General features: G+C 36.2%; 1 protein-coding gene across 1 annotated transcript in view; it reads left to right on the top strand.

The window, feature by feature from the left end:
• The window catches only part of Dpyd (dihydropyrimidine dehydrogenase), an 801,706-nt gene that overhangs the window by 311,686 nt on the left and 473,695 nt on the right, over window positions 1-16,325 (top strand). Inside the window, exons 9-10 of the mRNA XM_087897615.1 lie at window positions 7,326-7,433; window positions 9,369-9,538. Of these exons, the coding sequence (XP_087753741.1) occupies window positions 7,326-7,433; window positions 9,369-9,538 (278 nt within the window). The remainder of the gene's footprint in view (window positions 1-7,325; window positions 7,434-9,368; window positions 9,539-16,325) is intronic.

Raw genomic sequence — 16,325 nt, 5'->3', positions numbered from 1 at the left:
AATAAATTTGAGGAAGTAGAATTTCTTATTACCTTTATTTGATCGTATATATATATATATATATGTATACATATATATATAATTATATTGTAATACCCTCTGAAAATATAAATATTGCACATCAAAGAGGTGAAATTAGAGATTTGAGATAAAAAGGATATTTTGAAATGTGGGAAAAAAATCTACCATTAATTACATTTTGCTGTCCTCTCATCTTGTCTCTTTGAGGATGGTGACATGTTTACTAAACTCTTGTTTCTGAAGCAGAATTTGTGTGACATAACAACATCCAGTGTACCCAGTCAGAGCATCAGTACCCAGATCATCACCCATTTCTGTAAGCTGCAGGCTTGGGCTAGAGTCCAGTTCTCATCTTCACTGCTATATTCTCTTCAGTGAGGGTTATGAGACATTCCACAAGGACATGTTTATCTGGTGATTGCCTTTCTCACCACCTTTAAGTACACACATCTCACAGAATTCTTGCTCAATCAGATTAACACCAAATAAGTGACCCAGTGAGTTACCTCCTGCAAACATCATAGAATCTCCATGATTTCTAAGTACAGTCCACTGAATCTATAAAGATCAAGGCACATAGCTGATTCTTCCTTTATTACTTACAGGCTGATAATATGTTACAGGATATTTAGTATCTTTTTCATGTTAACTGAAGTGTAAAACTTGATATGAGCTCAAGGAGTGTGGTTCCTATGTGTGTTGCTGTTATTTATTCTGTAGTTGTTCCAGAGGGAGGTGCTTTGGAAACAAAACAGGGATACATTTTGTTTTCAAAGAATATCAAATATTGAAAAATAACCAGCAGATGCCCAAGGGAGACACACTTAAGAAGGAAAATGCTTCAGAAAGGAAATTTGCTGGAAAAACAATCACAAAACCCAAAGGCAGTCAGTAGAAGCAGACAGCCTTTTTCTAGCAGGAGATTGGATGCTGGTCATATACCTGCTATGTGCAGCATACATATAGAAACTAAATATATGCATTTGGAATGCTTCCTTGGAATACTACTGATTAATCTGCATATATTATAGCAAATTCTAATTATACATTTACACACATGGAAAAGACAGCCTTTACAAATGCTAGGGAGAGGGTATAGTCAATAAACTGCTTGCTGGGCACTTGAAAGCCCACATTTACTTTACCAGTCTAACACCCTTGTGAAGAACCAGTCAACAAGGTTGTGCACTGGTAAATCCCAGAGAGGGGCAGTCATGGACAAGAGGATCTCTGGGAATTGTTGGTCAACCAGTGTAGTCAAATTGCCGAGCTAAAGTTTCACTCGCAGATCTTGTCTCAAATAATTAGGTTAGAAAAAAAGGACAACAGGTGACATTAACCTCTGGCCTTCCCATTCATGAGCACCTGTACACATGCATGCACACACACACACACACATATAAGCAGATTCATGTACATACTATGACACAGTGAGACACAGAAACACAGATAGAAACATGTTCTGTGACCTTCACCATAGCTATTTAGTACCTATATAGCTCACTCTCCCCATATCTAAAATGTGGGAAGAGTAACATTGTGTGTGCCATAGAGTTATTCAGATATTTCAAGTGAATTGACTATATAAATCCCCTATCTACCAGGCAGCTTTTGCAGTGCTTGTAATCAACAAACATTAAATGAAAGTTTCTATAGAAGCAGAATTTACTTTCTCATTGGGAGTAGCTGAAAATTACTGTTTTCCTATACTTCATAGGGAGGTGTTGGTTTGTGTAATACATAAAGCAACAAGCAAACCTTTGAAAACCACTCTAAAGATCAAGGATTTGCGCTGGAGTTCTTGCAAGACACAACCATTAGCAAGCAGCATGAAACTGTTTTGTTTGTAGAATCATTGTCCATCCCTCATTATTCATAAATTCTCATCTTCCTACTGAATGGTGAATTAAAAAGTCATATCTGTGTCATTTTGAAATCATCCTCATGTAGACACAGACCTTATTTATTAATATGTCATCGACTCTCGGGGAAGTCTTCCCGTGATAGATGGGGATTTGCAACTTTCATTATCTTTCATACTTCACGTAAGCTTGCCTCATTTTTCTTTCCTTGTAGAACTTAAATTTGCTAAGATTTAACTTTGCTATGATTTAAAGTTTATTCTTTCCTTACCAGGAGATTTGAAGTTTGGGAGAATTTATAAACTATAGAATAAATAAGCCTATCTTACAGCAAAGGCTCATTGAACATTCATTATGTACCAGGTCTCAGTGACATATGAACACACGCCAGTATAGTTGATCTCTAAATCTTACATTCATGAGAATAGCACAATTCTTACCTGCTAAAAGGAAATGATGATTATCAGAGAGAGAGACAGAGAGAGAGAGAGGGAGAGAGAGGAAACGCGTGCGTTTGTGTGTGTGTGTGTGTGTGTGTGAGAGAGAGAGAGAGAGAGAGAGAGAAAGAGAGAGAGAGAGAATGAGAATGTTAGACATTTTAGAATGTTTAGACAGTCTGATCATTTATCTTAAGAAACAGTGTAACTTAGATAAAAACTCAGAGATCTGTAACAAGCCAAAAGAGATCTCGCAGGTAGAAGATGGTGCTGAGATACACACAGGGAGGGGGAATTCATGTCCACCAGGCTGGCTATGGACTTGTTATTAGCATGTAATCCAGACTGACCCTGAATCGCTATGTAGGCCAATAAGACAGCTTTAGTTTCTGCCTCCTCCTCCCCAGTGCTGAGATTACAAGCATGTTCCACCGTACCTATTTTGTGCGGTACCAAGTCTGAAACCAGCTTTGTGAATGCTAGGGAAGCATTCTACTAAGGAAGCTAGATGTTACAGTACTGAAATAGGAGTTTTTCCTTCCCGAGGAAACTGTTTTATTCTTAAAGACTTTGACTGATAGAATTACATCTGCCCACATTACTAAGGCAGCCCTTAGTAAAAGTTATACAACTATAGTTTTAAACAGCATTTAGAAAGGCATCCATGACTGGGTGGTGGTGACACATCTTTAATCCCAGCTCTGGGGAGGCAGAGGCAGGCGGATCTCTGAGTTCAAGACCAGCCTGGTCTAAAGAGCGAGTTCTAGGAGAAGCTCCAAAGCCACACAGAGAAACCCTGTCTGGAAAAACAAAAGAAGGAAAGAAGAGAGAGAGAGAAAGACAGACAGAGAGAAAGAGAAAGAGAGAGAGAGAGAGAGAGAGACAGACAGACAGACAGACAGACAGAGAAACACATCCACATTAACACGCAGGTAAGTATTTCAGGGACTAGCTGGCTCTCTAGGTCCGTCAAGGTGACACATAAAAAGTGTGATCAGTGAGGCAAAGCTTACTCCAAAATCTGTCTGGTGACCACAACCTGCTCCTGATCATGCCATAGTATTACAGAGTCCATGACCATGTTATTAAAGTAACCAATAACTTACCTACATTGCAGATACATACAAGGCCTTCATGAGTATTGTGACTCTGTATGTGATCTGCGACATGTAGGATGCAGGGATAATTTAACCATACTATGCCTGTCTTGTTATTGGCTCATTTTTCTTCTCCTTAAGCCAACATTAATAGCTCAGAACATCTTACCAATTCCTTTAAAACATTTATAGGGTAACTCTGACCTAGTAAATTTTAAATCCATCATAGTGCCAAATGTAGATTTAAATGAAAGATTTAGGAACCCAATTGTTCTTGCCCTTGACTTGATCCAAGTGAGCAATGAAAGAACGAGTAAATAAAGATTACCATTGTATTCAATATCCCTGGCCAGCCCTGAAATTATACATGTGCAAGTAACTTTACATAGACTGTACAGTTTGTCTTTATATACTTAAGATTAATATAACCTTAGAATTATATATGTATTATTGTTGTGATATGTATGTCACAACAATTTAAAAATATAAACCACAAATTTAAGAGAGAGCAAGGGACCACATGCGAAAAGTTGAATGGAGCAAAGAAAATGTGGTAAATAATGTAATTATGTTATAGTTTCATAAAAATAATCATCATAAAAACATTAATGTATTTTTCTCTGGGAACAAAAAAAGTCATTAGGTACAAACAGTGGTAGTTTCCAGAGAATGTCTACACTTCTTCAGATAATAGTGACCTAAGAGTCAGATACAAATATAATTATGAATGAATAGCTTCCTCTCCCTCTTAACAAATCTTCCAGAATATCAGCTTAGAAGCCAGTAGAAAAGTTACTGACCCTGTTAAAGGATAGTATCCGTGGATATAAGTTCACCCTTTCCATACCTTTTTTCTCGTTTTTGATTCACCTTAAAGACTTTTAATTAGTATAACATTTTAATTTTCAGGTAAGTGTAGATTTCAAAGAGATATCAAAGAGGTTACTTTTCTTAACACATGAAAATGATTAGAGAGATCGCCAATTGGCAAAAATGCAGAGAAACACTGACTTTGGGGTGACCAATCTCAATTAATATGCAATCCAATACCTACACATAAGGCTCAAAAATGGCACAGATGAGAAGGTAGAAAGTTTGTAAGAGCCAGAGGGCTAAGACACACGCTCCTAGATAGTGCGCCCTAGCCATGATGTGGAAACAAGCCTATAGCATCTCATCAACAGTGTTGCCAAGACCTGAATAATGAAACATGACATTATGGTTGAGGGAACATCTGTAAGATCTCATCCATCAATAATGAAGAACTACAGGCAGTCAATGCTGCTGAGAGAGGGAGAATTAGGTTACTCCAGGGAGGAGTTCTTTCATAGGTTGTCCCAAGTGGTCAGTCCTGGGCGTATGCACATATGAGCCACAAGGATGGACTTAATATATTGTACATATACAGACTTGTGCCATAACATACCACATAAATTTGTGTGTGTGTGTGTGTGTGTGTGTGTGTGTGAGAGAGAGAGAGAGAGAGAGAGAGAGAGAGAGAGAGAGAGAGAAAGGTAACATGAGGGCTGGCTTGTTGGGGTATCTGTTCCCGCCCAGTACCCCACAACCATCAAGTCCCAGAGAAAATCAATCACACAGAGATCTCTGTAAGTTATAAGCTGATTGGCCCATTAGGTCAGGCTTCTTATTAGTCCTTGTAACTTTTATTAATCCATTATTCTGATCTATGTTAGCCACACGACTCAGTACCTTTCTCAGCATGGCAGCTCACATGTTGCTTCTTCAGTGATCTGGGCAGAAATGGCAGAGGAGGCTTCCTCCTCCCTAGCCTTATCCTATTCTCATTGCCCTGCCTCTACTTCCTGTCTGGTTGACCTTCCTATACTTCCTGCTTGGCCAATCAGCGTTTTATTAAAATACATGATTGACAGAATACAGACAATTCTCCAGCACCAGAGAGAGAGGGAGGAGGGGGAGAGAGAGAGAAATTATTAAAGAAGATGTAATAATTTTGAGAGATTGGACAATGTACAGATAGCATACCATCTCTCTGTTGTTATATGGTGTTCATGTCTTAAATATATAGTTGATGAGTAATGAAATAGAAGATTTAGAAAATAACCAATAAGAAAATTGAATATACATAATTATCAAAAATAATACAAGTTCCAATTGTTGCTTTTATATATTATTTTGTGTAGAATATACATATATACATCATAGAATACACACACACACATCATAGATGTAAATTCTGTTCTCTTCCTTTAGAGATAGAACTCATTTATTCATACTTTCCTAATTCTAGTGTTTGTTCATCCTTTAAAAATGTTTTGCATTGATCATATATACATTTAAGATATATATGCATGTCTTTGTGTCTCTTTGGAAAAGAATGCAAATCATTTTATAAAAATTCGGTGGCAATGTATTTCTAATAAAAGTGTGTGAAGAGCTATATTTCTACCCCTACTGTATATTCTAATTTTCTTGAATAACTTTTACTTTGAAATAAGGAAATCATATGCTTACATTTCCTTATTTGGATATGAAATTAAATATTTTTATTAGTTAAAATATAATAACATAAATTTTCTCCTTCCAATCCCATCATTCTTTATGTATCTACTGCAGAATTAATGTTTTGTTTTAATGCAAATAGTGTAAACTTTGTGGTTTTCTTGTTGATAGTAAGAAATGCCTGTGAATAACAGATATTTTAATACTTAAAAATTGTTTGTTTAACCACTAATCTATTGTTATTATTAATATTACTGTGCCTGTGTATGTGTGTGTGTTTGTGTGTGTGCATGTGTGTGAGGAGGAGCAAATATCTAGACATCAGAAGACTACTTGGTAGAAACTTTTCTATTTCAACTTTATCTGGGTTCCTGCAGTTACACTCAGGTCTGGAGGATGTGCAGTACGACAGGATCTTTAACTACTGAGCCATCTCATCAGCTTTTATCTCTCATTTTAAAATACACTTATAGTTTGAAATTTATGAGAAGCTTAGTTATTTGTGAAATGCATTCATTCTTAGGAATATATTTATGTCCATTTTCCTTAGAATACTCTTTCTTGTCCATTAATTAAATAAAATAAAAATGTGCCCTTGTTTATTTTTTTAGTTTTGTTAAAGGTTTTTTAATAATCAGCACTCTATATATTCTAAACATTTTTTATTTAAAGCATAAAGGAGAGGATAATTTTCCCAGTAATAACTTTATCACTGCATACTATGCTATTTTGTATAGTAACATAATGTTTCTCTCTGTGCATGCATATGTATATATGTGCCTATAAATGTAACTTAATGCAATGTTTATGTTATATATTTAGTTTCATATTAAAGGTAAACGAGGTCTGTTAGATTGTTGTCTCAGTTAGGATTTTCGTTGCTGTGATGAAACACCATGACCAAAATCAAGTTGGATAGGAAAGGGGTTATTTGGCATATGCGTCTCCACAGAGTAGTCTATCATCGAAGGAAATCAGGACAGGACTCAAACAGGGCAGGAACCTGGAGGCAGGAGCTGCTGCAGAGGCAATGGAGAGGTGCTGCTTACTGGCTTGCTCCCCATGGCTTGCTGAGTCTATTATCTTATAGAACTCAGGACCACCAGCCCACGGATGGCACCACCCACAGTGGACTGTGCCCTCCCCCATCAATCACTAATTAAGAAAATGCCCTACAGGCTCGCCTACAGCCTGATCCTGTGGAGGTGTTTTCTCAATTTAGGTTTGCTTCTGATGACTGTTGCTTGGGTCTAGTTGACACAACACCAGCAAGTACAATTGAGTTATCTAAATTTCTGATTTTGATGTCTGTATAGCCTTTTATCCCAACCAAGAGATACAGTTTGAAGATTGTCACTATTTTCATAATTTTAATATCTGTATAGTAAAGTGATTGCTAATGATACTTTTTTAACTTTATTCAATAGGCTTGCCAGAACCCAAAAAGGACCATATTTTCCAAGACTTGACACAGGAGCAGGGATTTTATACATCCAAAGACTTTCTGCCACTTGTCTCCAAAGGCAGTAAAACAGGTAAATACTAATGTCTTCTGTTTCAATGTTGTCTTCGTTTCCCCAGGCGTTATAAATTTATATTAAATTCAAACAAAGTAGAACATTGGTCATATCTTATCTGGATTCTTGAATAGATATCAACAAGGTAAAAACATTAAAATGTCAATACTACAGTTTGCAAGAATTATCAAATCATCTATTCTTCCAAGAAAAGCATCATGAGAAGGTATTTTATCGTATTGTAGTACATGTAAGTCTAAAGTGCACGGTGAAAAATTAATTCAAAATAAAAACCCTTCAGCAAACTTTGGAAGAGATTCTTATAATAAGGGTGAGATTTCTAGTTTTGGAGCTATTTTAAAGTAGGATGAGTCTCTACATGATGTGTGTCTGCAGAGGCAGGAAGATCAAGGACTCTACGGGAGCAGCAATTCTAAGTTGTTAAAATCCAACAGTTTGATAGACACCCTATGACTTCATGTATCCCAAGAATAACAACCTGAAGGAAGACTATACCAAGCTTTGGCTCCCGTAGTGCCCTTGTCTTGGTGACTAAAAAAAAAAAGAAGAAGAAGAAAGAAAGAAGAAAAGCTGCAGTATCTTTTTAACTGGATGATCTAAATCTTCTGAACATTTATTTTTTGAGAACACTGAGCCATAGCTATTCCTACCTCTAATTATTCATAGAAATGACAAAAACAAACAAAAGCCCACAAAACTTATGTTTTCTTTTTCCTTTCAAAATGTAAACAGACAAGAAACATCCTGTATTAAATTTCTTAAAAGGTAACAATGAGGAAGAATTCCATCCCTGTCTGCCTCCCCACCTCCGAATCCCAGAAGTCTCTGCTTTTTCCACAGAAAAATCATAGTACACCAGGATGTATTTTATATCAAGAATGTCAATTGTCTACTCCCAAACAGTATGTCTTCCAACAAAATGATGATATTTGTTGAAATTATAGGTCTAGCCATCATCTAGGGTGGAATATCAAGAATTATAGTAATTTATCTTAGCAGTTTATAATACAGTACTGATAATAGAATACTGTCTAATACCCAACACAACCCGAATTTTTTTCTTCCGAGGATCTTCATAAGAATACCAGATCTTCCTATAGATTCTCTGATAAATAGACACTGAAGAAGTCATATTTCCTGAGCAAGTGGGATGGCTGAGAAAGTAGAGGTGCTCTCTGTAGGCCTGACACAAGAATTCCATCCTTGGATCCCACAGCGTGGCAGGAGAGAAATTAACTTGAACAATGTTTTTATGCCCTACAAGTACACACCGTGACATGTGACTGAAGACACACACACACAAGCACAAAATTAATTAAGTAAATAAAACAGTTTTAAGTGAAACCCATATTTTTTTATTTCCCAATTTCACAGAAAGAACCATGGATATTCAATAAAGGGAAAAATCTATATTATAGCTATCATTCCCAGAAACTCTTGAGTTACAAATATGACATTTTCATTTTAAAACTTTACTAAACATAAAATACATAGTAGAGTTTATGTGAGAAATTATGTAAAGTATTCTAATATAATGCTATAGATTATGGGTTGAGATTATAAGGAGTGCTTTTTTTCACTAATATGCTGAAATGTAATTATAAAATGTAAAAATATGTATCATAACTTTGATCGAGTTTTAATTGAGGCATCCTGTTTATTATAACGTTAATAATTTAAAGGTGTTGCGGCAATTCTCCTAAAAGGGAAAAAAGAAGCTAAGGGTACTGAGTATGAAATTACATATATGAGCATATTTTTAAAATGGGAATAAAACTGTCTTTCAACGAAGCAGAATAATTTGATAGTGACACTCCACCCTGGAAAACTGCAAGATGCAATTTTACAGTGCTTTGAGTACAAGTATCTTTTGAGCTGTCATGCAGAAATGGTTTCTCTACTTGAAAATGGGGTTTTCCTTTCATCGTTCAGGAATGTGCGCCTGTCACTCTCCATTGCCATCCATACGGGGAGCCGTGATTGTACTTGGAGCCGGAGATACTGCCTTTGACTGTGCGACATCCGCTCTGCGCTGCGGAGCCCGACGTGTGTTCGTCGTCTTCAGAAAGGGCTTTGTTAATATTCGAGCTGTTCCAGAGGAGGTAATGTAGACCCAGCAGAGGAGATAGGGGTGGAATCCTGCAGGTTTTAGGCAATGGCACTGTTGGTATGCCGTCCTAATTTAAATCATTAGACTGTCCTTAAATTGGGCAGATATGTAATTATTTTCATGTTGCCAGTCTACCTAAAAGGAACTTTTAAATATTAATTTGAACAAAATGATACACATATTTGGGTCAAAACCACTGGTATGCCTTTTTGTCACTGTTAGAGTATCTTTGAAGAGTATTCTAATTATTAACTGTCAAATGTGCTAAGATTTCCATAACCTCAACAATCAGCATTTTATAAAATGTGTGGATGCTGCACAAATGTTATTATTGGAGACAGTTAAGAACCCCAAAGTCCAACTATCAACTAGGATATATATATATATAATCATGCTTTGTTCACATTTAGCATCAACTGTTTCTGCTAGCAAGAAAGTTAAATGAAACTGTAGCATAGTTTTTTTTTTGTTTTTTTTTAAAGAGCCTTCCCGTGAGCACAGTTCAGATTTAGTGTTTTAGTTAACTCACCAAAGATGACAGGTTTAACATCGTTTCATTCTGACTAGCCTTCTATAAAGCATCAGCTGGTTGTGTACACCATGATCTCTCCAATTGCAATGCTATAAGAGAAAGATAATATTATAATAAGTACAATAGCTGTCAGGCCATCGGTGGAGTATATTTATGGAAAGATAAATTACCCATTTTGTTCAAATTAGTATTTTGAATTTGATTTACTTGAGAATGTCTGCACATGCTTGGAGGCTCTCTATCTGGCAAGAATTATAACCTCAGTTGGTGGGTAATTTGTCACATGTAGATCAGCCATAGCACAAATTGACCTCAGTAAATGATCAGTCATCAGTAGTTCATAGCTGGCTTTCAAATGCCAGTTTTCCTCTGTAGGCTTTGTTCTATCATCTACTCTTTTTATATGCCTTTCCCTCCAAAATCCAAGGTCTTCTTATAATCATAAGAATCTTTTCAGACATACACTTTTAGACATTAATTAGTTCACTCGCGCCATTTTAAAATTTTAAACAGCCAGATTAAAAGAGAAATTGGAGTTAAATTTGCTTATATTTACATCGCTTTGCTTAGTATAGGATTGGGAAATAAAACAAACTCATGAAATAGACTACATTAAGTATTTTGCATTTTCTTCATCTAATTCCTATGATTAAATGGATTTCATGACCAAAAGTTTTTTTTTTCTTTTTGGGTTGAAAATAGAAGACAATGCATGTATTGATATGCCATTTGTTGTGGCAAGAACACCTGAGATAAAAACAAAACAAACAAGCCCAAAGCACAGGTTTTTTCATCTCAGTCTTTAACTTAAGGGCTACTAGGAATAACCAGTTTTTCTGTATTGACATAACACTGTAGTAGAAACATTTTTTTAGGGGAAACTTCTCGGTCCAAGATGGCCACGATTCCTGGAGGGTGGAGGGTGGAGGGTGGAGGGTGGAGGTAGAGAGGGTCCAGAATAAATTTATTACCGTCACTCCTTCAACAACATACTTCTCCAAAGTAGGTCCCACATTCCAGAACCTCCTAATAGGACTTTCAAGTTTGAAAGAAGCTTTTGCATATAAGTTTTTGGGGGACAGTCCATATCTAAAATTTAGCATCCCAAATGGCAGTATTAATTACTTTACTCGTCATCTTCTCATCGTCTTCAACTAGGAAGAATCAATGACAAGTATTTCTGTCTTACACAACTCATAAAGCACCCAGACTGGGTTTACTTAAAGTAAAGGTGTTTATTCATGCACCTTGTGTTGGCTGAAAACCTCCTGTATACTAGGCATTGTTTCAAGTGACTTGAATAGAGCAGAGACAATTTCAAGACCTCATAAAGTTTATAAAAAAATAAACAAGGGACTAAACAAGTACTTTGTATGCTTGTTTATATGGTAAATGAATGTATTGTACTACCAGTAGTACACTGAAGAGTAATCTGTTCTGTGGGAAGACAGTGATATGGACATATACGGAGTGTTGGGGGTTGTGCTTGAATGCCAAGTGTGGTGGAGGAAAGGGCAGGGCAGTCTTCCATCTTACAGAGGGTACTCTGACAGGTCTCTGTGATTAGTTTTAAGTATAGAACAGGTAACATTGAGGGAAGATTGGCATCCAGTAATGAACACTGTTGACCTAGTTAAATGTTCTAACAGAGAAAGTCTCCTAGCGAGTTCACGTAGTTAAAAGAAGATAAATGTGACTGCCTATGATCGGGTAGGAACTTGTGGGTACCAATAAGATTCTGCTAATTATAAGGAAAGGTTTGCGACTGTTCTGTATATATAATAATGAAGACCTATGATAACTTTTGGATTTATGGTTCTGCAGATTTTTATTGGAATTTATGGAATAGTAGAGATAAAAGCAAGGAAGCTAGTTAGTGTCACATCATACATAGACTGTTAGTCAGTGTAACAGGATTCAGAATGGGGGAGACTTCAGTCTAGGCATAACTCAGTAGAGGGCCAAAACCAGTAGGATGCACATTTTGCAAGGTGCTAAGAGGAAGCAATGCGCCTCTGGAGCACAGTTGAGAAGCCTACAGTGGAGCTTCTGTAGATGTCAAGCTGTTCTGGGGCTCACAAATATAGAACAACTGTTTCTTTATAATTGTCTTTCAAGGAGGCAGAAATAAAGTGTTCAACAATCAATTGCTTCAGTATTTTTTTAGAGAGGCTCAGAAACATGGTTTCTTGTACTAACCTTTCAAGGTAGCTGAATTTTATATCCCTAGAGGGCTTATCTAGTAGTTTTCGTTAAAGTCAGAACATGAGATATGTAATAAGTCATGCATTATTAGGGTGTACAAAGACCATGTTTTTAACTAACATAAATGTCCAAAATCTTTTTTATTTCTCAAGTTTCTCATATTTTTTCTCTCAACAAACATGTGTTTCTACCATTCTTTATTTTTTAAAGTCGATGAGTATGGAAAAACATAGCCTTTATGTTTTTCCCACGAAAATATATAATATTTAATAATTTGAACTTGGGTGAAATTTGGAAATAGCATGGCTTGTCCATTAGTAAATTGTCTCATCATCAAGCCCTTCAGAATTTATATTCTAAAATTGGAATCCAATTCTCCTTCTATGGGAGAGGACAAAGCAGAGCAACAAAGCATTTTCTGAGCCTTTTGTAACAAATGTAAATTGTTACAGATTTGAATGTCTTTGAGCATAGAATTGCTTGAGGCAATGTGCTTTTTATGGCAATGGTTGAAAGTTGTTGATTTCTTTTACGTTGCTGTGATAAATTACGACAATCAAGGCAACTTATTGCAAGAAGTTTACTTGAGCTTATGGTTCTAGGTGGAGCATCCATTATGGTGAAGTAGACATGACAAGTGGCAGACATGGGGGCAGAAACAAGAAGTTGAGAGATCACATCCTCACCAATAAGCATGAAGCAGAGTAGGGCAAGATTATGGCATCTCCAAGTCCACAACTAATGATGGACTTCCTTATTAAGACTGTACCAAATCCCAAACAGCACCACCAACTGGGAACCAAGTGTCCAAACACCCACACTGATAGGGGACATTTTTCATTCAAATCACTGCAGTGAACAAAACCAATATGCCTGGGTCCATAAATATTCAATCAATAAAACTAGGAAGCATCTCATAATAAAGTTTTCAGTGGCAAATTACAAGCCATTTCTCTAATGCATACATTTTCAAAACTTAAGAATGGATTAAAAATCACCTTCTTAAAAGCAGACTGCAGGGGCCCTGTCCCAAGAGTTTCTGTCGGAGTAAGTTTGGGGTGGGCCTGAGAATTTGCATTTTAACAAGTTTCCCAGTGATGCTGAGATTGCTGGTCCACTGCTCTAATGTGTCATCAATGAGTTTCCAGCTGTCTAATTAGAACCATAAGCAGTGCGCTGTTTGGAGGCACTTTCCATCTCAGTTAAGAAAGCACTAATGCTGAAGGATGTAGGTTTGATGAGATGAAGATAGGGAGGCATCATCAGCATATTGATGTAATTCTGATTCCAAATGTCTCTCAGAATCCCTGGTGGCCTCACACACATGCTAAACAGGATGCTAAGGACACACCAGCACTTCTCAGCCCTCAGTCCTTGGGGAAACCAGCCAATCACTCAGTGCTATCCTTTAAGAAGATGAGGGGGAAATCTGTTAATAATTCCCTCCAGTACTTTCTGCAAGCTTAAATAGGTGAGATTAAATTTCACAGGATAGCAGAATCCCCCAAAATGCTGGCATTAAAAGCTGTTGGCAGATCAGACGGAACTGCCAGAATGCTGTAGGCTGTTGGGAATCCCTAAAAGGAGGCATGAAGATCAGGACCCAACAGACCTCTTTGCTTGATCAATTTAAACAATAAGGTCAAGGAAGGACTTTGTAGTTGTTACTGATTATGGCCGGGAAGAGTATGGCTCAAAATTAGTTTTAATAACAAATTCCATTCACAAAGAACATTGCAGAGATCTGCTGTATACCTTACTTTGTTTCAAAATAGTAGCAAAACATGGTCGACCTGTTACCCTTCTCTGTTGGAATGGCGTCTATGTGATATGTGCTCTTTGTTTATCAGCATACCAACTGGTTTAATTAGATTTGGTTGGTACTAAAAAACTTTTAGTTATTTAAAGGATTGACTGTTGATAATATTATTTTAATATAAATGTCTGTGGCAGATAATTTAGTCCAATAGTCAAAAAATACTTTACTGTGATTTTTGAAATAATACATTTCCATACTAAAGAATACACCTATTAATTGGATCTTTTTGGAACAATACAACACATCCCATACTTTATCTTTTAACGAGCTGGACTTAGAGCCCCCTCGGTAGCATCTTTAAACATTGCAGTGTTAAAGCTATACTCTTTGTTTAATTCTCTGTATCTTGCCCTCACCCATCTTTTATCTATCTATCTATCTATCTATCTATCTATCTATCTATCTATCTATCTATCTATCTATCTATTTATCTATCTATCTATCATCTACCATCTATCTATTTAGTTATTTGTATGAGTATCAGATGCTTCCTAGCTTTTATTTAATCATGAAAGGTATCAACCTGGGACTATTTTTTAGTAAATTTCCTGTATAAGCTCACAAATTTAATATCACCCTAGAAAGGTGATAGAGCAACTCCTGTGTGCTTGTCACCTGCACATCATTTGAGGCAATTCTTCACGGACCATGATCTGGGACTTGTTAGCAGGATTGGCCAAGGGGAGTTGAAATCAAACAAATAAATACACACAACTGCCTCCAGACAAACAAAGTTAATTAATGGCAGTTAGAGACTCCTGTGGTACTAAATAGTAAGTACATACTGAGTACTCTTTGTATTGTAGAAATATGACGTTCCAAGAATCTGAATATGTTTACCTTATGGAAAGTTGTGTTGATATAGGGTAGTATGAGCAATTAGAAAGAAATAGAAATATTGAACTGAAAGTTGGAGCACCTTGGTCAATGATTATAAAATATAGTCTGAGTTTTCATCTATGATATCACTGTTTAGCTACATTCTTTTTAAGTATCCTTCCTTTCCCCAAATTTTATTATTTTAACATTCCATGAAAAATATGAGAGAGGGGACTAAAAACTGGCCAAGAGCCAACAAAAGCTCATGTTCATTCAAAATCATGTATTTAAAAGCAGTGTTCAATATTCCACAGGTTCATTGCATATGTTGGCTCTGGGTATCAATAGTGCTGGAGATGATATATCTTTTAGAAATTTTTCCCAATCTCATATACATAGATAGATAGATAGATAGATAGATAGATAGATAGATAGATATAGATATAGGTATAGATATAGATATAGAGATATAAAGAGAGAGAAAGAATGTGTCATAATAAATAATGATTAATAATGTATTAACTTTAGAAGCCCCTGAATTTAATCATTTTTTGCCTTAGCTCTTTAATATCTTCACTTTGCCATCTAAAAAAGAAATCTTAAAAAGTAATATTTATTATTTATTAACTTTTTGAAAAATAGCCTTACACTGTAGTCTAGGGTAGCCTTAAATTTACTGTGTAGCCTGACCAGGTCAATTAATCCCTCTGCCTCACCCTTCTGGGGACTAAGACCATAGACCACATCCACCTTTCCTAAATTACTTTAATTTATTAGTTACATATTTTAGTCAGTTCTTAGCACCCAAAGAAGAGTAGTTAAAGAAAAGCACACAAAGATGACCATAATATTTCCATCTTTTTATTGTAGCACTAAAAACTTAACCTAAAGCTTTCAACTGTCCACACAGCACTTTACCTCTGAACAGCATATATACCACTTTCATTACTTTGATTTTGAGACAATGTCCTTCTCTGCCACTAAGGCTAGCCTGGAATCTCTGTGTAGGTCAGCGAGGTCATGAACTTGTGAACAAGCATCCCCTTTTGAGGAGCTGGATTTCAGACAAACCACTAATTTAACATCATCCTTTTTCAAGTCTTGTTTTATTTTAAAGGCGTCATGACTGTCCTTCAAGGCTTTTCCTGAAGATAGTTGGGTTTTGTTGTTGTTGTTATTTTTGCTTTTCTGCAGACTTTTTTGTTGTTTCATTAATTCACTTTATTTCTAGGCATTCTGTTACTCTAACACTCACTTCACAGAGTTGTTATTTCTTAATGGTAATCTCACAAATTAAAATGCAGGTTCCTCCCATTGGTTGTTTTAGTCAGTTCATTATTTGACTCCAAATACAGAATCGTTTTCATTCAAAGTAGTAAGCCAGTGATCCATGTTAAATAAATA

This window comes from Myodes glareolus, chromosome 17 (assembly GCF_982192425.1).
Source record: "Myodes glareolus chromosome 17, mMyoGla1.1, whole genome shotgun sequence".
Taxonomy (NCBI): Eukaryota; Metazoa; Chordata; class Mammalia; order Rodentia; family Cricetidae; genus Myodes; species Myodes glareolus.
Note: the sequence above shows the minus strand (reverse complement) of the source record. Positions and strands in the feature narration are given on the sequence as shown.